Source organism: Castor canadensis, chromosome 7 (genome assembly GCF_047511655.1).
Source record: "Castor canadensis chromosome 7, mCasCan1.hap1v2, whole genome shotgun sequence".
Lineage (NCBI taxonomy): Eukaryota > Metazoa > Chordata > Mammalia > Rodentia > Castoridae > Castor > Castor canadensis.
Genome location: NC_133392.1, coordinates 8,590,951 through 8,615,780, shown reverse-complemented (window position 1 = coordinate 8,615,780; position 24,830 = coordinate 8,590,951). Strand labels below are relative to the sequence as shown.

The following is a 24,830-nucleotide window of genomic DNA, read 5'->3' as shown; positions in this document are numbered from 1 at the left end:
GCTGCAGACCCTGTCTCCTTCCATCTCAGGGAACTTTGTCCTGCACAGCCTTGGGACCCCCCAGTCCAGGCAAACATGCATAACCACACTGTGGCCCAGTTGCCCTGGGGGAGCTTCAGGACTCTTGCCCTCCGCTCACAGGTTTCACCTGAGAGGTCGAGAATTCTGGGCGCCACAATCAGGCCTGAGGGTGTGTGAGAATGCTCAGCTCTCAGGGATGTCATGGGTGGCAGTGGGATTGGGGAAACACCCCAGAACCTGGGGTTAGGAGTCAAGGGATGAGGACTGGTTCTGTCCCAAATTTCCCTGGTGACCTTGAGCATGTCCTGAGTCTCTCTGCTCCCCAGCATCCTCATCTACAAAGGAGTGCAGAAACTACTCACAGGGCTGCAAGGTTTCCAGGAGCTGAGAAACAGCAGCAAGTGGCAGGTGCTCTCCTGATGCCATGCTGTCATTCTGGAAGTGGCTAGCTGTCTCACACCATGGTTTAATGATGGTAATAATAAGCCGGGTTTTGCTGTTTCTTAGGAGCCTGGGACCACCCTGCCTTACTCACCTGCCACCTCCCTGTTCTCATCTGGAAAGCAGGACAGCCCAAGTGGGGAAGATGGGGCTGACCTTCTCCTTTATGAGGATTCAGGGGAGAAAGGAGTGGTGTGGTTCCCAACTATGAGTGCTAGACGGGGTCCTACTTGCACCCCATTCTCAGGGTGGGCAAGTCTCCTCTCCTTCAAGCCTCAGTTTCCCTGTCTGTGAGCTGAGGTGGGTGGATGGGGGGCCCCCTCACACAGAACATACTATAGAGTCTGGTGCTCTGTTCCAGCAGAGACGTAGTTCCGGGCGTAGTATACACTTTACAGACACCTCTGCACCTCACAGCACGCCTGGTCAAGACCACCAGGTCCCCACTGGCCCAGAGAGGGTTCCAGAGCCCTCCCGAGAGTCAGGACTCAATGTCAGGCTGCCAGACGCGGGCTCACACTTTCCGCACCCTGTTATATTCCCTGGCTGTAGCCGCTTTGTTCTTAATACCTGGAGCAGGAGAACTTACGCAGTGGAAGGGAACCTCGTGGTTTGTGGGTTCAAGGCAGAGCTGGAACATAGAATGTAATTGTTTAACAAGAATAATCATGGTTAGCACTTGGTAGTAGTCAGGCACTGTCCTCAGTACTTTTCATATGTTAGCTCAGTTACTCTTGGTTTAAAGCTATGAGGTAGGTGTTCTTATGACCTTCCTTTCAGATATAGGAAGCTAATGCACAGAGAGGCTATGTAACTTGCCTAAGAGCACACAGTATTACATGAATCCATCGACAAACTACACTTTGTCTGATAGGCTCAAGGACTTTAAAACTTGCTTTTGAAAGTACTTTGTAGCTTGCAATCATCTCTTTCCAATAGGTCACTCTAAAAAAATGATTGAGTCTCAATTTTCTTAAGACATTGTAAGGGGTGTGTTTTACGTCAAACAACACACACTTAAGTGTTTCCTGGGAGTTAGATGTTGAGCTTAGACCCTCGGACACCACGGAAGTGATGCAAGGCTAATTCCCCTTCAGGGACAAACACAGCTGAGCAGTCCCCAAGCTTGGAGCAGCCTGGGGGACTGACATGGTCATTCCGGCCTGTGCAGTGACTTTCCTTCCTTCAGAGTCACTGAAGTGTCTGTCTGTCCTTCTGAAGGCCCCAGTGTCTTCACTGACATCTGTTTCTAAACGCTCCCTGTGTTTTCAGACAAGATAGCCTTAGCACCACTGTAGGACCCCAGTCACACTTGGGGGGCCTGAGGAGGTGCCTCACTCCTCACAGGCATGGTGGCTGGTGAGTCATGTCTGCCCCTGATGCATGTCTCTGCAATGGGTGCTAGCTGCAGTTTTAGTTACTGTGAAATCCCTAAGGAGAAATGAGGGGGAACTGGACTCAGAGAGGTTGAATGACTTCCCTGAGGGTACAGACCCCCCATGAGGGCAGAGCCTTGATATCTGAGCCAGAGCTCTTCCACTCACCATGAAAGCCCCTGAGAACCCCAGTCTGTTATGGTCCAGACTGGAGGAGGGCCATGCCCCCATTGCTTTGGGTCCCCCCTTGTTGAGTCCACTGTGTATGAATTGGGGCTCCTGTTTAAGGGATGCCCAGAATGCTGTGCTCATGTCAGCAGGAGAGCGTCCTGTGATGCCTCAGGGTCCTGGCCCTTGTACCATGTCTCCAGCGCCTCTCTCATCAATTGCACTGAAAGTTTTGGGGAAATATATTCATATTTAAACAACAAGCCTCTGCAGAGAGAATGATGCCCACGGTGCTCACTAGGTCATTCTCTTCCTGATTTGCCCAAGACTGAGGGGACTTCCAGACCATGGGACTTTGAGTTTTAAGCCAGGACAGTAGACCTGGTCATCTCACTGCACCTCTAGGAGGGGACTTAGGCCTTCCTCCTCTGCCCCCACATCTGCAGCTGGACAGCTTTGGTAGAAAGCTTCGCGGACACCCATGTGTCATTGGAAAGTTAGGAGATGTAAGTCCAGCTTTCTGCTGTGCCCCTGGCTGTGCTCTTCAAATTTTCTGGGTTTCATTTTGTTTCGGTAGTACTGGGGCTTGAACTCAGGACCTTGTGCTTACTGCTTGAGCCACACGTCAGCTCTGCAAGCTCTTCAAGCTTTCTGGGATGACATTGAGGCCCTAAGGCCTCCTGGGTGTTATGACAACAGGGACTGGTTGAGAGGCGGTACACATTTGGCTGTGGCCTGGATTCAAATCCTGCCTCCACCCAGGGCCACCAGATGTCCTGGTTTGTCCAGGATAGAGAAGGGTTCTCCGACATGGGACTTTCCCTTTTGAAACAAGGACAGTTTCCTGCATACCATTTGGGATGCTAGACTTCGTGCTAAAATGGATAGTTCAGAATAAATGGGGACAAATTGCTTCCCCTGCTGCCACCCTATTGCCATTACTTACCAACTGTGTGATCTTACTGTGTGATCTTTGGAAAATGACCTAACTCCTCTGTGCCTCAATTCCTTATCTCAAATATGGGGACCATAATATTATCAGTCCCTGGCTCATAGAGACACTATAAGTGTGAAATGAACGAATGCTCATGGAGCCCCTTCACAGGATCCTACATGGCACAGATTACAGGCTCAAGAAATATGGGGTGTTATTATCAGTTATTGGAAATTAATTAGCAATATTAGTCTTGAGCAATTCATTTTTTTAGCCAAGTTCAACTCTGGTTCCCAACTGTATAAATTCCTGGAAAGGCCAAAGTCAAGGGAAAAGAAATCCTGTGAGAATTTCAGCATTCTTCAATCCAGACTAACATGGACTTGCCTCTGTGATAGGAAATCTGGGCAAGAAGAGTGTTGACTGAGTATTAAAATGTTGGCTCTCCTGGGAGGAAGAGGAGGCCTGGCATTAATGGTGTTCTTGGATCTGGCTCCCAGTTTTCTCTCCTGGCCTTGGTTTTGTCAAGCAGACCAGCCTATTTTCAGAGGCAAGTCACCGCAGGCTGAGCCAGGCTCTGCCAAGTGTCTTCATTTCCTGGGCAGCAATGCCTGCATTCTTCTCCCCTGCTCTCTTTTACAGTCATGTGAATTACTTGGAACATAAACAGTAAAAACACATGCCTGTGCTGGGTGTCATGAGCCAGAGCACGTGAAACCTGGAGCCAAGGTTGGCTTTCTGGGCCTGCTTTTCTGTGCTTGGTGCTGTGACACTGTTGCACATGCATCCCCAGCGGGATGCATGGCACAGATTGCAAGAGCACTGCTCTCAGCTGTCATGGAGATGTCAGATCCTGAAATGTCCCAGAGCGGAGTGCAGGAGAAACTAGTGGTGGGTCCTGAGTCCGTTCTCCAAGTTGTGTCCCCATTCCATGAGGACTTGGTAGTGCTTAGCTTCTCCAAGCGTGGTATCTGGTAGAATCAAGTGACCCCTCCTTCAGTGATCCCAGTGTGGCATCTCTAGCTCCAGGCAGGCTTGAGGCTCTAGGAGGGAAGAGACAGGGATGATGATGTGGAGGAAGGGACACCCTATGTCACCCTGTGAGCACACAGCCCAGGCTGCCCCGTGAAAAAGACCAGCCTTGAGTGACAGGGACGCAGCTCAGTCCTGCCTCCACTTGCCAGCTGAGCGTATCATTTGGCTCCACAGAGCTCAGTCTTCCTTGTAAAACAGGGCAGGTAAAACCCTCCAGACAGGGAAAAGACACCTGGCTGGACAGGTGGTGAAGATAAGAATCAGAGACACTGCTTAAAAGCTGGCGCAGAGCAGCACTCAGTGAACAGGGCAAGTAGTAACAGTAAGTTCATATGAATTATGAACAATTAGCACAGTTGCTAATTGTTTTATGTGCTTTATACACTGGACATACTCTGTGCATTTTTGTGTATTATGCATTTAATTCTCCAAACAGCCTGCCTTTTAACATTTTACCATATTATGCAGAAGAAAACATACAGATAAAATGTGCAATGTATATTATTACATTATAGATGGTGACCTTGAGGCTTAGCCACGTCACACAGCTTGCCCATCATGTATTACAGCCAAAACTTGACCCCAGGTCTCTCTGGCCTAGGCTAGCCCCACTGTCTGTGTTTCTCAGCAGTACGCATTGTGACCTGGCAAGGCCATCCAGAGTTACCTTCTCCCCTCTCTCACGTGCAGTGTGCGGGAGCGCTGTCTGGAGGAACAGAAGCGTAGACGACAGCGTGCCACCAAGAAGATCAGCACCTTCATTGGGACCTTCCTCGTGTGCTTTGCACCCTACGTGATCACCAGGTAAGCTAACTGTGGGTGTGGGGGGCTGGCATTTAGCAGTCATGGCCTTATGTTCTGTCCAGCAGGCAACGATGAACTTTCCAGTTTCCACGAAAAGGAGCGTGGATGCTTCTCATTGGCCTCGAGTTTTTTTTTTTGTTTTTTTTTGTTTTTTTTGGTGGTACTGGAGTTTGAACTCAGGGCCTCATGCTTGCTAGGCAGGTGCTCTACCAGCCCTGTTTTGCACTGGGTTTTTTCAAGATAGGGTCTTGGGAATTATTTGCCTGGGTTGGCTTCAAACCATAACCCTCTTGATCTCTGCCTCCTGAGTAGCTAGGATTACAGATGTGAGCCACTGTTGCCTGGCTAGCCTTGAGTTCTTTGTCATTGTTACTGATTAGTATTTTAAGGTTTCCTGTTGTATCCTCATATTTCATTTCCTTTAGACATATGCCGGAAGTGGACAGCTGGATCATATGGCAGATCTGTGTTCAGTTTTTAAAGAAGCTGCACACTCTTCTCCATAGTCATTCTTACATAAATTAGACTCAGAACGGAAAGGTGTGAAAGGCTCTCTACCACTCAATTTCAGATCATGTCGTTCTAACCCTCTGCCCCAGGCCCAGCGCTCAGGAGACCCAACGGAAAAGAAACGGGGAGAAAAGACTGAGGGTAGCATCGTGTAGTTCCTGGTCCCCCTGTCCACTGTGTGCTGCTCAGCCCAGCTCTGAGGGTCCCAGCCTGGACACCTGGTCCACTGCAGGAGTGTGCTCTATGCTAAGCTCTCCTGTGGCTGGGGGGTCTTGTAACATGGGCCAGGTGCTGCGTGCTTTCATCCAATCGGCTGGGACTGTGCCTGCCTCAGGCCAGCGTGGTCTAGCTAGGACATTCACCCCAGACCTGTTTCAGACAGTTTTGTGAACTGGAGGGACAAGAAGATCGCTACAGCTTTGTACCCAAAGTGGCTTCACTGTCTGGGTTGTTGTCCATAACGGAAGGACTTTGGTGGTCTATTAGGAGATGCTGTGGGAGCTTTTGTGGAGTCTGGGAAGTGGGGAAGTGGCAGGGTGTTCTGTGTGTGTGTGTGTGTGTGTGTGAGAGAGAGAGAGAGAGAGAGAGAAGGATTTTGAAAAGGAGTACAGCCCAGCATTCCCAGCTGCAGGGGACTGGAAGGTCACCAGCATCGTGACGCCCGGGTGAGGCGGGTTCTTACTTGTCATCACACTAAGCTAAGCCCAGCTCACTATAGTGTCAGCCACTGCTCCCAGTTCTGTTTCCGAGGCCCAGGAGAAAGAATGTCCTCTGCTCCCCAGGCTGCTGCGGACATGCAGATAGTGAACCTGGCCTCATGTGCCAGTTCCTCCTCTCTTCTTCAGACAGCCCAGCTTCGGGTAATTTCCACCATCTTCCATGGCATGCTGTACCTTGTAAGGAGACCTAATCGGCCTGTCTTTTGAACACAGGACCCAAAGCTGTCTGCAGGTCTCTGGATGGTCTGCCCAGGGCAGAGCAGAACCATCCATTCTTCCTTCTAGAACTATCAGCTAGACCTCAGCTCTATTGACATTTTCTACACAGATGGTTCTTTACAGCAAGGGTCTGCTCTATACATTATAGGACGTTTAGTGGCTTCCCTGGTCCACTAGATGCCAGGAGCACCTCTCCCCTTCTTAACCCTCTACCCTCCCTCCCACCCCTGTTTTGCTAACTAAAAATGTCTCTGCACAGTGCCAAATGTTCCCTAGGGACCAGAGTTGCCCTCGGTTAAGAAGCACTGGTCTATACTCACTACATCCAGCCAGGAAGCCAGAATTTGCATAGATTGGGGCTTTTCATGGGACACCAAGCCCACACACAGCAACAGAGGAGAACAGTGCCATTGCTCTGAGAGGGAGGTGTAGCTCAGTGGTTAGCAGCTCAGTTGTGACATGTGCCTTCCTGGCACCAAACCCCAAATCCACCTTCAAGCTATGCAATGTCCTCACCTCTCTGAGCCTCCAGAAGGGAATATGGTGCTGTGAAGGTTAAAGAATGCTGAGTGCTGAAGCGTGTGGCACAAGCATGGCTTGGGTGACATCTCTGGCCATCACCCCTCCTCCCTCTAATACTTACAGTGGCATCCATGGTGCCACCCAGGACTGAAGGGACTTCAATTCAGTGAGGGAAAGTGCATCAGACAGGGGCCCCCAAGTCTTAGACCCCAGAGCAAGGGGAGCCATGCGCTGATGAGGCAAACTCAGTTTCTCAGAGGAGAATAGGTAATATGGCTCCAGCTTTAATGATTGGGTTTTCCTCTGGCTTAATCTCATTTCCCAGCAAAATTCTCCTTTATTTCTTCTTTTCTTAGTAGAGCTTGGTTCCCCCTAATAGTACCCAGGAAACAATGTTTCAGTAAAATTGATGATAAATTCACAGCTCAATATGTTCCCTCTGTGTGGATTAGGTGCTGTTTGACAAAACTGTTCACCTTTTATAGGAATTAGTGGCACCTTTAGGGAGCAGTGACACCCAGGAAATCTCACTAATACAAAATATGGCCCCGTGCCACCAGCCCCACTTCCACCACGACTTTCTCTTGTGTATGAAGGAGCCATACCAAGCAAACCTCCTAAAATATGCAAATGTGCCTCATGGCACTTCAGTACCCATTTATCCACCAGAGCATAAAAGGGTCCCTGAAGATGGGGCATACATTGGTGAGATCCCAGGAATCCCCGGATGGGGACACTGGCCTTGTTGATACAGCCTGTAACACAGGCTCTATATACGCCATGTCATCAGACAGAGCCAGGGTCCAGGACTCTGAAGTGGGGAAATGGGTAAGACCTATAAAGTGGGCCTAACCATGCCAGGTGGGTTGGGGGACAACCCAGATAGCAAGGACAGTATAAGCAAGGTCTAGAGCAGCATTGTCCAGCATGGGAGCCACCAGCCAATGTGACCTATCCAAATTGAGATGTGCTGTCAGTTTAAAACTCACTGTATTTCCAAGACTTAGCACCATTAAAAAATCCATACAGTTAATAATTTTCGTATCAACTCCCAAGTAAAATAAGTTAAAGCAAACATAATAAAAATTAATTTCATCTGTTCATTTCACTAGTAGGACATGTCAGATCACATCTATGCTTCACCCCCTTCTCCTGGCTGGGACTCTCTGCAGCCAGAGAGGTCTGGGCTGAGTGAGGGGTGCTATGACCTGCCCCTCTCCATTTTCCTGGACCTCTAGCTACTCACCTGATCCTTCAGCACCTGGAGCCTGCAGGAGGTCCATGCCAGCCACTCTGAAAGCGTGTCAGAACTTCCTCCCCACCTTCCTTCCCTGTGCAGCATTCTACTCCATGATAGAGTTTATCTAGAATGTGTCCCAAGGAGCCAAATCATGCCCTCCGGCACAAATGGAGGGGACCAGTGAGGACAGCAGGGAAGACAGTATGAGGCAGGCCTCAGGTCCTCCTGAGACCTCCCCATCTTTCCAAAGCTCCTACCCCATACCTCTTCCATGACTGAGGGTACAAGACGCTCAATCTTGAGGGTTGCTGAAAGTCCAGGCCTGCCCCAGAGAGGTTGGCACCTGTGAACTTGCTCATCCCAAATCAGGATCCCTGTGGACTCCAGGTGTGGGCCTACACAGCAAGGATGGCAGCAGAGCTACCTCCACTGCCAGGAACTGCCACATCCAGTTGTGAGGCTGGGGGAGGGCAGGACTTCATCCAACACCTACCTCCAGGGAGCCTGGCAGGAACTCTCCCATCTTCCTCTGCGTCAGGCTGAGAAGCAAGTACACATGAATTTCAGGAGAAGTCACCCTTCTCCTGAAGCAATGGATAACGTCACCCAGGCAGAGCACTCAGTACAACATGGTTCTTAGCATCAAGCACAATGGAAGTGAGTCATTCACGCTTCTGGTAGTGACGTTTGATTCTTCTGCTGTTCTTCTCAAGCTTTTGCCTGTAGTCAGGACCAGTCTCAGAAGATGCTGAAGATGCTGAAATAGCTCGTTATGCACAATCTAGAGCCATGGGTTTTGCAGGCGGAAGGTCCCTTGATGATAGAGTCAGCTAGAGAGGTGCCTGACGTACCTTGCAGACCAAATTAGAGTCACTGCTGGTGGCTGCACACTGTGAGTGACTGATGCTGCCTGGGGTGGGGTTAGTAGGAACCACTGTCAATGCTGGGTATGCCTCCTGCCAAGGAAGAGGCACGTGTGCTTGTGGCTGTTGTCTTTCTACTCTACTGTTGTGGTTTGCCATCTTGGCTTCCCATTAGAACCGTATGAAAGACAAACGCAAACCCATACTGGGCCAGTGAGAGTGAACTCCCCTCGCGAGCCTGGGCTGTGGTGGTCTTAAATCCCACAGTGATTCCAATGGCCAGTGGTATTTTGAGCCACAGCTCTCAAGCAACCACTTCCACTTTACTGATGAATTAACTCGGGGCTGGGACCAGGGGACCCACTGAATAATGGCTCAGAGGCATGCATTCAGGCGTGAGTGGTAGAGCTGGATCCCACATTGAAAACTCTTAGAAAGGTCTGGGGGAGGGGGTTGTAGATGTCCCTTCCCTTACTCTTTGCTCAGGTCTGTGGCTGTGACATTAAAGCCCTTGGGAGAATTTAGTTTTTTAAGTTCCCTGTATATTCTGGTTATCAGTCCTTTGTCTGATGTATAGTTGGCAAATATTTTCTCCCACTCTGTGGGTGTTCTCTTCAGTTTAGAGACCATTTCTTTTGATGAACAGAAGCTTTTTAGTTTTATGAGGTCCCATTTATCTATGCTATCTCTTAGTTGCTGTGCTGCTGGGGTTTCATTGAGAAAGTTCTTACCTATACCTACTAACTCCAGAGTATTTCCTACTCTTTCCTGTATCAACTTAAGAGTTTGGGGTCTGATATTAAGATCCTTGATCCATTTTGAGTTAATCTTGGTATAGGGTGATATACATGGATCTAGTTTCAGTTTTTTGCAGACTGCTAACCAATTTTCCCAGCAGTTTTTGTGGAAGAGGCTGCTATTTCTCCATCGTATATTTTTAGCTCCTTTGTCAAAGATAAGTTGGTTATAGTTGTGTGGCTTCATATCTGGGTCCTCTATTCTGTTCCACTGGTCTTCATGTCTGTTTTTGTGCCAGTACCATGCTGTTTTTATTGTTATTGCTTTGTAATATAGTTTCAAGTCAGGTATTGTGGTACCTCCTGCATTGTTCTTTTGACTGAGTATTGCCTTGGCCATTCGTGGCCTCTTGTGTTTCCTTATAAATTTAACAGTAGATTTTTCAATCTCTTTAATGAATGTCATTGGAATTTTGATGGGAACTGCATTAAACATGTAGATTACTTTTGGGAGTATCGACATTTTTACTATGTTGATTCTACCAATCCATGAGCATGGGAGATCTCTCCACTTTCTATAGTCTTCCTTAATCTCTTTCTTCAGAAGTGTATAGTTTTAAGAAATGGGCAAGTGAACTAAACAGAACTTTCTCAAAAGAAGAAATTCAAATGGCCAGAAAACACATGAAAAACTGCTCACCATCTCTAGCAATAAAGGAAATGCAAATTAAAACCATGCTAAGATTCCACCTCACCCCTGTTAGAATAGCCATCATCAGCAACACCACCAACAACAGGTGTTGGTGAGGATGCAGGGGAAAAAGGAACCCTCTTACACTGTTGGTGGGAATGTAGACTAGTACAACCACTCTGGAAAAAAATTTGGAAGCTACTTAAAAAGCTAGACATTGATCTACCATATGATCCAGCAATACCACTCTTGGGGGTACACCCAAAAGACTGTGACACAGGTTACTCCAGAGGCACCTGCACACCATGTTTATTGCGGCACTATTCACAATAGCCAAGTTATGGAAACAGCCAAGATGCCCCACCACTGACGAATGGATTAAGAAAATGTGGTATCTATACACAATGGAATTCTATGCAGCCATGAAGAAGAACGAAATGTTATCATTCGCTGGTAAATGGATGGAATTGGAGAACATCATTCTGAGTGAGGTTAGCCTGGCCCAAAAGACCAAAAATCGTATGTTCTCCCTCATATGTGGACATTAGATCAAGGGCAAACACAACAAGGGGATTGGACTATGAGCACATGATAAAAGCGAGAGCACACAAGGGAGGGGTGAGGATAGGTAAGACACCTAAAAAACTAGCTAGCATTTGTTGCCCTTAACGCAGAGAAACTAAAGCAGATACCTTAAAAGCAACTGAGGCCAATAGGAAAAGGGGACCAGGTACTAGAGAAAAGGTTAGATCAAAAAGAATTAACCTAGAAGGTAACACACATGCACAGGAAATCAATGTGAGTCAATGCCCTGTATAGCTATCCTTATCTCAACCAGCAAAAACCCTTGTTCCTTCCTATTATTGCTTATACTCTCTCTACAACAAAATTGGAAATAAAGGCAAAAGAGTTTCTGCTGAGTATTGAGGGGGTGGGGGGAAGAGGGAGGGGGCGGAGTGGGTGGTAAGGGAGGGGGTGGGGGCAGGGGGGAGAAATGACCCAAGCCTTGTATGCACATATGAATAATAAAAGAAAAATGAAAAAAAAAATAAAGCCCTTGGCATACAGAGTGCTCCCTGGTTCCTCCCAGGAGCCTCCACCCACTGTGTCCCAGGTGTGCAAAGTGAGCAGCAGGTTCTGCCCTCATGGAGGAGGGTCTGGGACAGGTAGAGCCTAGGGAACAGGGCAGAGCTGGGCCCTGCATATCTCAGAAGTTCAGGATCAAGGAGATCACTTCATTGACTGCACCACCCAGACTGTCCAGAGAACAGTAGGCACTGCCTGTGTCCTTCCAACCTGCCGGGTGCTAGGTGAAAATGTTGCGGGTTAATTAATCTCAGCTGCAAGCTGGGCCCTAAAGAGGAGTCACAGAAGGTATGGCAGGTGTGGACCCTGTCATGGGTCAGGTCCCTGAGGTATGGGGGTGCTGGGCTCAATGGGGTACATGAGCACCTAGAGGTGGCACCATAAGACGTACATTCTGACAACAGTTCAGCTGGACCTGACATGGCTGTGCCTTCCCTAGCACTTCACGGTTGATCTTACCCTCAGTGCTCCCAAAAGATGGACTAGGTGAGCTCCATTCTGTAGGAGAAACAAGGCCCAGTGAGGGAAGGACTTCTGGGGTCACTCAGTACTGAGGCTTGGGGATTAGGAAGCCTGAGTTCAGCCTTGGATGCTACTGGTAGCACTGGGTGGAAGGAGGACGCCTAAATGCAACACCTGCTCGTTGTTCTCTGCCTCCTTCCTGTACAAAGAAATGAGAATCAGATGCAGTAGGGCAGCAACAGGAGGAGCCTGGAAAATCCAAAAAGGACAAGTTCAGAACCAGCTCTAGCTCTTAAACTCACCCAGGACTAGGTGCCTGCAGCTGTTCAAGTGCCTTGGTATCTCATGTGCCCAGTGTAGAGTTGAGAAAACTGAGGTTCGGTCAGGGTCCAGCCTTGCCCAAACCAGTGAATAACTCACCCCAGGTTTCAGCCAGCCCTGCCTAGAATGAGTGTCCACACATGGCCTGCTACCTTTTTGCTCTGCTTCTCTGAGTAGAGATCCAAAGGCTCTGCTTTGTTCCTGAGGGCTGGGAGGTTGCTTGGAGCCAGACCCTCTCAGAATCAGAAGGCTGGAGTTTCTGGGGTGATGGAGGCTGAGTTCTTCCTGTGTCATTCACAGCCTTTATTGAGCTCAGCACAGAAACTAATATTCCCCACAAGCCGCCATGCCTGTGCTTCCAGGCAGTCAGCTTCACCTATCTTGTGCCTTAATAAGGAGATGTGCCAAGAGTGTGGCTAATGTCAGATGGCTGGGGGGTGCCAGGAGATGTCAGGATGAGAATACTGAGGCAGAGGGGCTTCTGCTGTCATATATGCCTCCTTTGAGTTGATCAAGAAGATCCTGCAGCCAGGTGCTGGTAGCTCACACCTATAATCCTAGCTACTCAGGAGGCAGAGATCAGGAGGATTGCAGTTTGAAACCAGCCCAGGAAAATAGTTTGCAAGGCCCTATCTCAAAAAACCCAACAGAAAAAAAAAGGACTGGTGGAGTATCTCAAAGCGTAGGTCCTGAGTACAAACCCCAGTACCACAAAAAAAAAAAAAAAAAATTACAAAAAAAATAACCTCACTGTCTGGGAAAGGGATACCTTCTCTTTTTTCCCCATCTGTTCACATCTGCTTGATATTTTGGGGATATGGAAGCATTGTCAGTCTTGGGTCAAGTGTTTAAAAGAACCATAAGGTAATCCTCCACCTTGGGAGGCCGATATTGGGAGGATTGAGGTTCAAAGCCAATCCAGGCAAAAAGTGAGACACATCTCAACAGACGTGGTGGTACGTGCTTATCACCCCAGCTATGTGGGAGGCATAAATAAGAAGATCTCGGTCCAGGCCAGCCCAGGCAAAAACACAGACCATATTCAAAAATGAAAGCATAAAGGGCTGGGGGCATGGCTCAAGGTAGAGTGCCTGCCTAGCAACTTCCAGGCCCTGAGTTCAAAGCTAGGTACTGTCAAGTAAATAAATAAACATAATAAAATAGCCCTTAAGGTCTTCAAATATGCTCAGGCTTCCTAGTGGAAAACATGAAGTCTTATAGCCACACCTGTTCCTTAGTGAACACCTGTCCTACACCTGCAGCCATCAGTGTATACCACGTTGCACATACTACAGCTTTCTTACAGGGTCACGACTAGGGTCCTCACCAGGTTCAAAGGGGTGAGTTGAGTTTTCCAGGGTCACATGAGTATTGAGCCGCTGAATCAAGGGCTGAAGGTCAGCCTCAGGTCAACTGACTATAATTTTAGCTTTGGGCCATGGTGTATCTCCAAATCCTGGGGGGGGCCAGGCTCTGGCAACACAGACATGCTCCAGGTATGGGATTTTGGATCCACTTCAGGTCCAAACATAAGTACCTTGTTGTAACTCCAGCCCCTCCCCGACCCCCCAGGTAAAGCAGGCCTGTGATTTCTCTAGCAAAAATGGTGGGGTCATGTGGACTCACCCCTCCCTCCCACCTGCCTGTCAGTAGGTTGTCTAGATGCAGCGGGGACTAAGAGGCCAATGGCACTGGTGACTAGAGCCACTAGAGAATGTGGCTGGCACATGCTAACCATGTGGCAAAGGTCTCAGAAAGACAACTCATCCAACTGTACTAACCAAGGGCCACCTGCCCCTGGGCACTGGGGCCTGGAGGACAACAGGGGAAGACACTTGTAGAGTTCTTAGTAAGAGTCTGACACCTCCACTTCACAGTCACACCAGCTCCTGTGTCCTCAAAGCCCTGGGTCAATAGGGCTCTCCCTGGAGCGAGTAAGCAGGGCCTGCACATTCTCACCCAGAGGCTCTGGGTAAATAGCTTCTGAATTAAAGTTCACAGGTCTGGAAGCAGTGGTGAGGCTATTGTCTCTGCAGCCATACACGCTTCACAAATAATTAGGCTGGTATGAACTCATCAGGATCAGGCTCCAAGGCATTTGTGGATCTGACAGCCCCATTATTGTGCCTTTCCACTGTAATAGGATCATACAGATGGAAGGGGGGTTAATCTTCAGGTGGATCTTGAATGTTAATATCATATTAATGAAACAACTTTGCCATTCTAACATCTTCTGCAAATTTAAAGCATCAGCTTTTGACTCACAGGTCTTCAGATACGCAGACCAAGTTCTCCAGAAGTCTTGGGAACAATGAGGCAATCAGGCTGGTTTTCCAAGGAATGTTCTGTGACCTTAGTTGTGTGTGTGTGTGTGTGTGTGTGTGTGTGTGTGTGTGAGAGAGAGAGAGAGAATGAGGGTGTGAGGGTATATGGATGGAGAGGAGATGTGACAGGCACAGAGAGTACAAAGAGAGGATTAATTTACCACTTTCATTTCTGTATTTTCTGGCTCCATTGCACTGTGGATCCAGAAATCAAGTCTGGTGGGGCAGCTTGGCCCTGGGAAGGTACCAATCACTGGTGCCCACAGTCCAGGGTTCAGATCTTGCTTCTTCCATGTCCAGTCCATGTGGCCTTGACACATCACTGCCTTGGTTTCTTCTGTACACCAGGAAGAATGATGGGGGGTGTGGGGCTGGAGATGATGTTTGTGAAGGCTCCAGCTGAGCCCCTGGAGCCCAGAGCAGGTGCTGGCCAATGGCTGCTCTTCTCATCCCCAACTTCCTTTCCCTGGGGCTTCCCGCTGTGGATCAGGGTCAGGATGCTGATCCCTCCAGGGTTCAGAGGATGCCTCAGTGTTCTGGCAAAAATGCGCCTACCTACTGGGCAGGCTGCTGGATTGGGTGAGAGGCCCCTGTGGGTGAGGAGCAGGACATGCTTTGGGCGTGGTGGAATGTTTGCCAAATGGTTCTCAGCCCTCCATCCCATACAGGAGTTGAAGGCTTGAAGGCTTGAAGCAAAGGCTAACCAGACTCCTCCAGTTGCAAAGATCATGGAGACGATCCCACTCAACCATCTTGCTAGTCAATATGACATATGGGTCCAAGGAGCGCAAAGACTTGCCCCAGATCATCTGCCAGGTCAGGGCAGGAGCTAAGCCAGTGATAGCTAGCCTGGGTATTAGCTACTGGCCCATTTAGTAGTTAAGGCTGGGGTGCAGAGTCAAACAGAGATGGCTTCAAATCCTGCCTTTTTAAAACCTTTTAATGATTTTGTTATTGTTGTACTGGGAATACATTGTGACATTTACCAAAGTTCTTATAGTATATCATAGTTGAATTCACCCCCTCCATCACTCTCCCTTATCCCCCCACTCCCCAAATCCTACCTTTCTAATGACTGGCCACATGACCTTAGGCAAATTATGTAATCGACTGGAATGTATACATCCCCAGTAACATGGAGATAGTTATAGCTCCCAGGTTGAGTTCAGTCACGATGTGAAACACTCAGCACAGTGTTAGAACGCATGCCTGAGTGCTCACTGTCCTTCTCGGCATCGGTGTAAATTGTTATTGCTGTCCATACTACCTGAGGAGGTGAAATGGAACATGGCCTGGATGCAGGGTGCAGATGGAGCTCCGGCCCATGGCTGCTCCAGCGTCCACCAGGTGCACCTCACGATGCCTTATCCCTCTTTCCACAGGCTGGTGGAGCTCTTCTCCTCGGCGCCCATCGGCTCCCACTGGGGGGTGCTGTCCAAGTGCTTGACCTACAGCAAGGCTGCGTCTGACCCCTTCGTGTACTCCTTACTGCGACACCAGTACCGCAAAAGCTGCAAAGACATTCTGAACAGGATCTTCAACAGACGCACAATCCGCTCTGCGGGCCTCGCAGGTGACTCTCACAGCCAGAACATTCTGCCGGTGTCTGAGTGAAGGATCACACTTCTGCTGGGGAGTTCAGAATGAGATGGCTGGGGAGCACAGGAAGGGTGGGCAGGGGACTCCTGGGAGGACACCACCAATCACTATCCCCTAAGCCCAGCGATGCTGGTCCTGGGTAAGATCTGGGACCTGTTTTCTGGCTCCTCCAAGACGGATGTTGGACTGTCCCTATTTGTCACCAAAGGATGGCCATAGGTTGTGTGCTGGCCTTTCTCTCAGAGTGTCATTTGAGCCCCTAGACTTGCCAGAGGCTCCCCAGGGGATGACAGGCCAGTTCCTGTCAAGAATTCAGAGTGCCAGCGTCTGTTGGGGAGGCATGGCATTCACCTAACTGCTAAATACTGCACTCTAAAGAAAAGAGGAGGTCTCCATGGGACATTTTAGTCATGCCAAAAGTGATGTTAGCAGTGGTCATTTGGCCCCAAATCTAACATGGTGACTCTTCTGCACTTGGTAGTAGTGGCTGCTTTAACCCAAATATTATCCAGCTAGGACCACATAAATTGTGCTCAGCTAGGACCCTTGGGTTCTGCACCCAAAGGAAACATGGTCAACAACTGTGGCTACCTGATTACCACCCACCAGTTGTCTTAGAAATGGAAAATTGGATTCAACTCTTGTCTCTCCCCTCACCAAAAAACAACCCCTAATATTTGTGTGTGTAGACAATCTTAGCATGAAAATGGTTTAAGTAGGCAGGTGATACATGTTTTAGGTTAAGTCTGACCAGGAAGTCACCTTCTCCTGTGTGTCATTACCATTGGAGCCAAGCAAAAGCAGAAAGGAGGTAACTGGTCAGTCTCCCCTCTCCACTTATGACCTGACTTGACAGGAAGCATCTCACCTTGTCTTAGGCGTCTTAGCCAGCGTGCCCTGTGAAATGGACAGGCAAGGGCTGACCTGAGCAGGAATCCAGCCCTGGTTTTCAGGCACTGGGCTCCATTTTCCTGGTTGCTCAATATACTAGTTTCTGTGCATCTACCCATGGAAGGCAGGGGCTGTTCAAAGTCACCAAGAAAGCGACCTGTGCCACTAATGCAAAAGTAAAGTTATTCTAAAATATTGCAACTGTGACACCCATGCCAGTCCATTAGCAGCCACTGTCTTGATTTCCAAAAAACCAAGATGAATGGCCATGCTCTCTGCCCATCCCATTGTTATTTTCCATTTCAAATTGACTTGTGAATGCTCAGAACAGTCATTTCTCAGTCCTGTAAGCAATTCTTTTGATGGAAAAGATGGGAAGGCACACTATCAGCGGGCTCGTCGTCTCCTTATAGCTCCACACATCCTAACTTAAGAGGGGCCTAGGGAAGGACACTGGCCACCACGGACCAACCAGGAGAGCCTGCTCGTTTTTCACTGTTTCAGGCAGCCCCGGTACAGAAAGGCAGAGAACTGTCTGCCTATCTCTTTGAGGAGATTTTGTCACATTAACTCTTAGCTTTTCGTTTAGAAAACAGCTCAGCCAGGCCTAGTGTTGTCTGGTTTCAGAGTTTCCATGGAGACCAGAATAGAGACAGATGTAGTGTCTGAGGAAGCTTTGACATTTTCCCATTGCTGGCAGAGATATGCTTATACCTGAGAGTCTGGACACTCAGAGGGGCTCCCTAGGAAATGTGTGTGGGCCTTGGATCAAGCTTTCCCCAGTCAATCTTCTGGGGGAGGCTGTGGGTCACATCTCTTCCCCCTTGTGTGATTTGGGACATCATGTTGGTAGCTTGAAATCAGCCACGGTGGAAGTTTCTGTACTATGAAAATCAGCAAATACCACAGATAAGGCCTTTCCCCCAGAGCGCTGGTGTTAACCACCTCCCAGCATACCACTGCCAGGCCTGACTTTGTTACTGAGACAAAATTGCTCTGGTTCAGAGCCCATTTGGCCCCTCAGGTTCAAATCACAACAGACACTCACTTTTGTAGTTTCCTTTTGACAAGCAACTGTCCACCCTCCATTGTCCCAACACCAAAAAGTGCCACTGGGGTTGAAATCAACCAGGTAATAAAGACAACACGCACAACCGAAATCTGTCAAGAGAATCCCCCTTTACTCACAAGTAACTCCTAAAGTTGGGGGGGAATAAAAGACATGTTTCCCCAGTGGATAAGGTTGGGCCAATGCAAGCTTCAAAACAAGTTTGGAGGAATGACTGTCGCAACCCCTCTGTCTCTCTTGCTGTGTATGGGCAGCCTGTTGTACTCCTGGCACCAGCTAGAGGCTAGAGCTCTTCTTCCTCTTCTTTTGCTAAGAAGCAAGACGTGTCACCCACATCACAACATATCCTGTCGTATATCTCACTAGATCTCTAAAACAGCCAGTTGTACTGGCACCATGTAGACAAAAACCCCAGCTGCTAAGTCCATTGATGGGAGTTTTCATTATTATTTAGACATAGACATTAAAACCCAAGGGAGAAGCTAGAAGAAAATTGTGGCCCTAGCAATCAGCACCAACCAACTCTACAGTCAATAACTTTTCATAAATGTTTATATTCATCCACATAGTATCTAAAATTGGCCCCGGCTTCATTATTTCCAGTTGAATTATCTACCTCATTTTGGTAATTTAATTTATCAGACACCATCTGGTTTTCTCAGGTACAACACATAGAGACACCAAGACTTTGACTGTAAGTGCAAGGGCCTGCATTCACTCTCTTGGCTTTGCTAGCATAAGGCTCGACAATTAAGGCCAGTGCTGAGGAGAGCTGGGCAGTGCGTAAATGTTTTATGGTGCACAACAACAAAACTATAAAGGAAAGGCTTTCTGTTCCTAAGTCCACACAGAGGACTCAGCTCAAGGTCAGATTTTGCCTGTCATAACCACTCTGCTGCTCTTCTAGCTTTTCCCTAGGCCTCTTCTTGAAGGAGGGGTCGTCTGAGCCCTGGGACCCCTGAGGGGCCATTGATGGGTGCCATGACATTTATGCTTGGGTTTCTTGTGGCCAGCTCACCTCCCACGGACACCTGCCTGTGTTCCCTTAGAAGTCAGGCAGGGCAGGAGGGCTCCAGGGCCTGAGTCATCTCATTCCAACTGTGTGTTTTTCCAGAACTAGGTTCAGGCTCCTGTCACCCTGAGCAATAAACCTCTCTCCTTTTCATGTTTGTGAAATTCGTTTTCTTTCTCATGTGCCTTTCTCCCTGAGAGAAGATGGAAAGAATGGGGTCAAACTCATGTCCTGGTTGTCACCCTTTTAAATGCTTGGATGCAGGTGGATGTCTTTGTCTAGCTGGGATATGATTCTTCAAGAACTGAAGGTTGTTAAATCCTGTGTTTCCCAGAACACAGGGTAAAGTAATCTGTCTGCTTTTACTGAGGACATTTTATCAGGTCCCACAAATCCCATGGTTCAGCTTATGTCCTTTGGCCTAGGAACACCAGGGAGAGGGGTCTGGCTGTGATGGGGCTTCCACTGCTTCCGGAAAGCCTGAGTATCTGAACAGAGCCATTGACTCTTAAATTCCTCCATCCCAAGGGAGGTGTCACCGTCCTTGAGGGAGGCATGGCTTGGGGGCTGGCAGAGCGGCTCAAGTGGCAGAGCACCTGCCTAGCAAGCATGAGGCCCTGAGTTCGAATCCCAGTACCAAAAAAATGTTGACTTGGGCATCCCCTCCTCAGAGGTCAACCCAAGCAGGAGGGGCAGAATTTAGGATTCTGTGTATCTAACCATGAGTGCCCTGATGACTGGCACAAGTGGTCTTCATACTACTTCCTTAGGAAAAATAAGCTTAACTGTCTGGATAAATTGTATGGGAAGTCAGGTATTTCTAAATATCTAAGTTTCCCTGTCTTATCTTTTTTCCTATTTCTTCAAAGAGTTTCACTAAAGGGCTGGTCATTTTGTTCTCAGGTCAAAGTAGGTCTCCATAAAATGTAGAAAGCTTGTTTTTGGAATTCTCTGGCATGGTTGGACTGCCCCTTCTTGCCTCTGCAAAGCAGCCCTGCTCCTTCCTGGGGAGGGGCAGGGGTAAGAACAAGAGGTTTGCAGGGGTGTTGGTGGAGGATACTGGGGCAGAGCTCCTTGTTAGAAAATGGCTCCCAGTATTCAGAGGGGCCCCTTCCCAACACTTGTTTGGGTCTCAGATCAAGTTCTCTCAAGCTCAAGACAGCCTGGCTGTGGGGCAGTGGTGACATCTGCTAGCTTGTCCTACCCAGATAAAAGTTTGTTGTACTGATCAGAGATTGTCTCTCTTCCCATCCAAATGCATAACTAGAAGTGGACCATTTCCATTGATCTTCATGGTGACACAGGATGTAGGTACTGTTGTCATCTCCACTTTACAGACTTGAGAAGATTTGTGGGTCCTGGGGACATAGAAATTTGAGGCAGAATGCCAAGTAGGGCTATCGTCTCCAGAAAGGCAGGTTACTCACGTGGCAAAAGTCCCCCAACTTCACCCATGATTAAGCAGATCTAGGCTTGGGGGCTGTCTTTCCTGTTAGCATGCACGCTCACCTCGCCTCTCCAGGAGCCTTCCTCTCTCTATGTGTGTCTGAGGAATCCTAAGGGAAGGTGTTTAGCCATACCTCTGCACCCAATGTGATAGCTCACAAGCCCTTGTCACCTGCAGGAACTCTGTCTGTCTAATGTTTTAGGGGTTGAGACCCATTGTCTACTTGGATTTTCCTAAAATTCTGGGGCAGCAGCTCCATGAGTGGCAGTAGGGCAAAGCATTTCCTCTGGACCCAAGTGACCCTTCTCCTGCCATGGGGACCCTGGGCTGAGCTGGATGTAGGGAGAAGGCAGGTGGAGCTTAGCTTCTAAAGTTTGCTCTTGAGGTTCCGGGAGACATTTGTGCAAGGGCAATTCTCGTTCTCTCAACACCAAGCAGCCTGCTGCCCCCAGGATGCTCATCTGCTTCCTGCCATTGCTCCTGGCCTTGTCAAAGAAGTGGCAGAAACTAGGTGTGCTCCTGGCTCTCCCGTTTAGATGCAGCCACGAGGTCACAGGCCTCCTCAGCTCCTTTCCCAAACACAGGGCAAGGAGCAGGAGCTCCTCTAGGAGGGTCACCTTCCTAGAGGGGAGGAGTCATAGGTTCCAAGAAATGGAATGTCTAACTTCTTAGGGAACCCACACAGAGAGAAGGAAATGGCTAGGACCTGTGGTGGCCTTACTCAACCTGACCCAGACCTCACAGTGCAGATGCCACTATCTGCCTGGGGTCCAGAGCAAAGACTTGGAGAGGCAGATGGGTGGCATCAACTGGCTCCAACCCAAAGCTCTGTGAAAGTACTCACCAGTCACTCCTTAGTTCTGTGCATCAGGCACCCAGGTTGTGCTTGCTTGGAGCTTGGGTAAGATGAGTGCTTACTCTAGGGTGTTAGGGGCAGGTGCCCCAGGGTGTGTGCTCAGTGCTGTGGGGGTACAGAGAGGCCTGGATAATTTGGCTTGAGGGTGAGGAGGGTTCTGGAAGGCTTCACAGGGGCAGTAAGGTTGGGTAGGAACTGATACTAGGGAAGAGTGTATGGTGAGAAACAGCAGAGATGAGGGCCTGCCTGGTGAGGGGCTATTGGCGTGGGAGCTTAGTAGTGTGGTATTCAGTGGAGCTTAGATGTGAAAGCATCTTCTGAGATGGAACGAACATCATCTGTGACCAAATCCACAGTAGCCACCCCTCTTCCCAAACACACCTGGCCAGGGGCAGGCATGTCTTGAAGTTGGGACTGTCAAAATTAGAAGATAAGGTACAGGGAAAATCTGTAAGTATTTAGCTACCCAATAAGAGAAAGAAGAAAGAAAAGAAAGGGAGGAAGAGAAGGGAGCGGCAGGGAAGGGAAGGAGTGGGGAGCAATGATATTCATTCTTATAGGCACTACTCATTCATTCATTCTTAAGAAACCAACCACAATCAGGTATGGTTGCACACAGCTATATTCCCAGCCCTTCAGAAGCAAGGCAGAAAACCCTAAAGTTTGAGGCCAGCATGGGCTACATAGAGAGGCCTTGTCTAAAAAAACAAAACCAAACCAACAACACCAACAAATAAAAACCCCACAACCACCTTCATATTGTTCCCCTAACCCCCACAAGTCCCCAAATCTCCTGAATGGAAACAAACACTGTCTTCATGTTCCTTACGAATGTTACATATCTAATACCAATGTGGGGGGCTGAAGAGCAAATGGAAGAGCTCACAGAGACAGCCATGTTGCAAAAGTTGTTCCCACACTACTTACCGATTCAACACCCCCACCTCCCTCTGGGTGCTGCAGAATACAGCGTATCAGGTAAATATGTATCTAGTTTTTAAAGGTCAAGTATGAATTGCATCAATCTTAGCAGTGTTTCATTTTATCAAGTACACCCATATGTAAGGATTTTAAAAATAATTGGGATTTTTGAGATACTGTGTGTGACCTTTGAACATGCATATTCTCTTAGGATCACAGACGGATGCACACACAGCTGGTGTTTCCTTGTGCCCAAGACTCTGGGCAATCAGCATCCTACTTACTCCCAGGACAGAAGCTGTGGCCAGTGTTTAATAGCTGCATCCATTATTTCATGGTTTCAAAGAGGCTAAAAACTGTGTTTGGAGACAGGAAGTCTGCTTCAAATTGTGAGATTCAGAGTACCATCATCAGTTCCCAGGCCTCGGCCATGCCCCCTACCATTCAAAGTGATTAGGTTTGGGTCAAGGAGCATCAGAGGCCATGACAATGACCTCAGTTAGCTGTGTGATGGGAAGTTCCATTTCCTAAGTATCAGATCACAGTCATTGCTCAGGCTTGCTTCCCCCCGCCCCCAACAGCTCCACCTGCCATTGCCTTCATCCAGCTCATCCATTGCCAAATCTTTGCTTGAATTATTAATAGTAACCAAACCCCCTGCTTGAAAAAGCTTTGAATGCCAAGTTTTCTTGCAAACTGAAATCGTTCCAAACCTCAACAATCCTGTTTTACAACAAATGTGTAAATACAACCACTTCTGGAGTGCAGGGACATTTATAGGTTCTGGTGTCCTGCCAACCAGGGTGTCCCCATGGGAAACCTGGCTTGCTCTGGGTTGCAAGCAAACATGGAAGTCCAGTGACAAATCAAAAAGTTGCCTTTGCCCTCATCGCCACCTCAGTGGTTTTCTGGATGTCAGAATAGGTGAATCTTAATTCTCTTAGGCTCATCTGGGAGAAGGGATTGAAAACCTTGCCATGTAGATAGGCAATTCTCATTTGGTGAACAAGCTCCTGGAAAAACTCACATTTGTCCCTTTGGTGTGGTGCCTATGCAGTGGATGACAGCAGACACTGTCCACTATACCTGTCCTTGCCTCCTGGAGGAAGCTCAGAGGCTCTGCTTTACCCTGCCCAGTGCCCAGTGGAAGAATCTTCACCTCCTGTGAGAAGAGAGTTGGTTGCTAAGGATACCCTTAGCACTCCCTCCGGGAGGCTATAAGTCATATGAGCACCAGCATCTGGGGCTTTGTATTCCTTGAGTTTATCATTTTTTGGTGTCTGTGCAAAGTGAGCCTCACTGCCCATAGCTTGGGGCATCCAGGAGTGTCTGGTAGATGACAGAATGGGACCCACATTAAGGAAGCGTAAAGTGTGCGCCAGCTAAGTTTAGATTCCACAGGCAAATACTCTATTTGTACTCTTCAAGAATACTTTTGGAAACCAGAATTTAGAAAAATAAAAGATATTTATTTTATTCCCAGGACAAAGCGACCTGCCAGTGACTGGTTTCTGTGCAGTTCTGCAATTCCTTAATATCAGATTCATAGGGCAATGTCGGGGCAGGGGGGGGCGTGTCTGTGTGTTTGTTTTGGAGCAATGTACCCATCAACATGTGCACCGTGTATACATCCAATGAGCGTTCATAAACACCACAACTGCCCGCTGCGTCTGAAGCAAAAGTTTAGACCTTCTCATGTCTCTTATTATTGAATTTTAACTTTGCTCTCTTCCAGTTTGTGAAACAGAAGTACAGCTGCACTCATTTAAAAAGCATATTACTAGTAACCCCCCCGCCACCAATGTGGCAATATTACCTTTCATGTAATCCACCTGCCGACAGCTGTTTTCTATTGAAATAGAACTCAAGAATTTTGAATTCAAGGCCAATGCTGCCTGCTCTGTTTACAATGGCTTGTGTTTTGTGAATACATATCAAATGTTGTAATATATTTTTATGATAGAATTGATGGTTAATACAGGGGAAATATATACATATATATTGTGATTTTGTCCAATAAAGACTCCTGTTACAGAATCTCACCACACATGGATGATCTGGTATGAGCACATTTTTACCTATAAGTTAATTGTCAGAACTGTTGACTTCACATAATTTCTCAGTGGCACTAAAGTTTGTATTTCTTTTCCTTCCTGTCTTCTGATATGCATATCTACTACATCAGGTACTCCTGGCCTCACACAGTCTCTGCGTGGGAGGTATTTTTCCTGTGGGACATCTCTTAAGTTGCCCAAACCCACAGCAGCCACCTCTCTTCCCAACACACCTGCCCAAGCAGAGGCATGTCCACATCCCTCCTAAACACCATCTGTCTTAGTCTGCTCTGTGCTGCTGTAACAAAATTCTTGAGACTGGGTAATTTATAAAGAACAGAGGTTTAATTCTTACAGTTCTGAAAGTTGGAAGTCCAGGTCAAGGGGTTTGCATGCGTTGAGGACCTTCTTGCCGTATCATCACAGGGAAGAAGGCTCACATGGCAAAAGAGAGAGACAGCACAAGAGATTGAACTTTGGACTTGGGGCCTCAAACCCTTTTTTAATT

General features: G+C 48.1%; 1 protein-coding gene across 1 annotated transcript in view; it reads left to right on the top strand.

Annotated features, from left to right (window-relative positions):
• The window catches only part of Gpr26 (G protein-coupled receptor 26), a 29,259-nt gene extending 4,954 nt beyond the window's left edge, over positions 1 to 24,305 (top strand). Inside the window, exons 2-3 of the mRNA XM_020171809.2 lie at positions 4,666 to 4,779; positions 15,856 to 24,305. Coding sequence (XP_020027398.1) covers positions 4,666 to 4,779; positions 15,856 to 16,087 — 346 coding nt within the window. The 3' untranslated portion in view covers positions 16,088 to 24,305. The remainder of the gene's footprint in view (positions 1 to 4,665; positions 4,780 to 15,855) is intronic.
• The last annotated feature ends 525 nt before the right edge of the window (positions 24,306 to 24,830 follow it).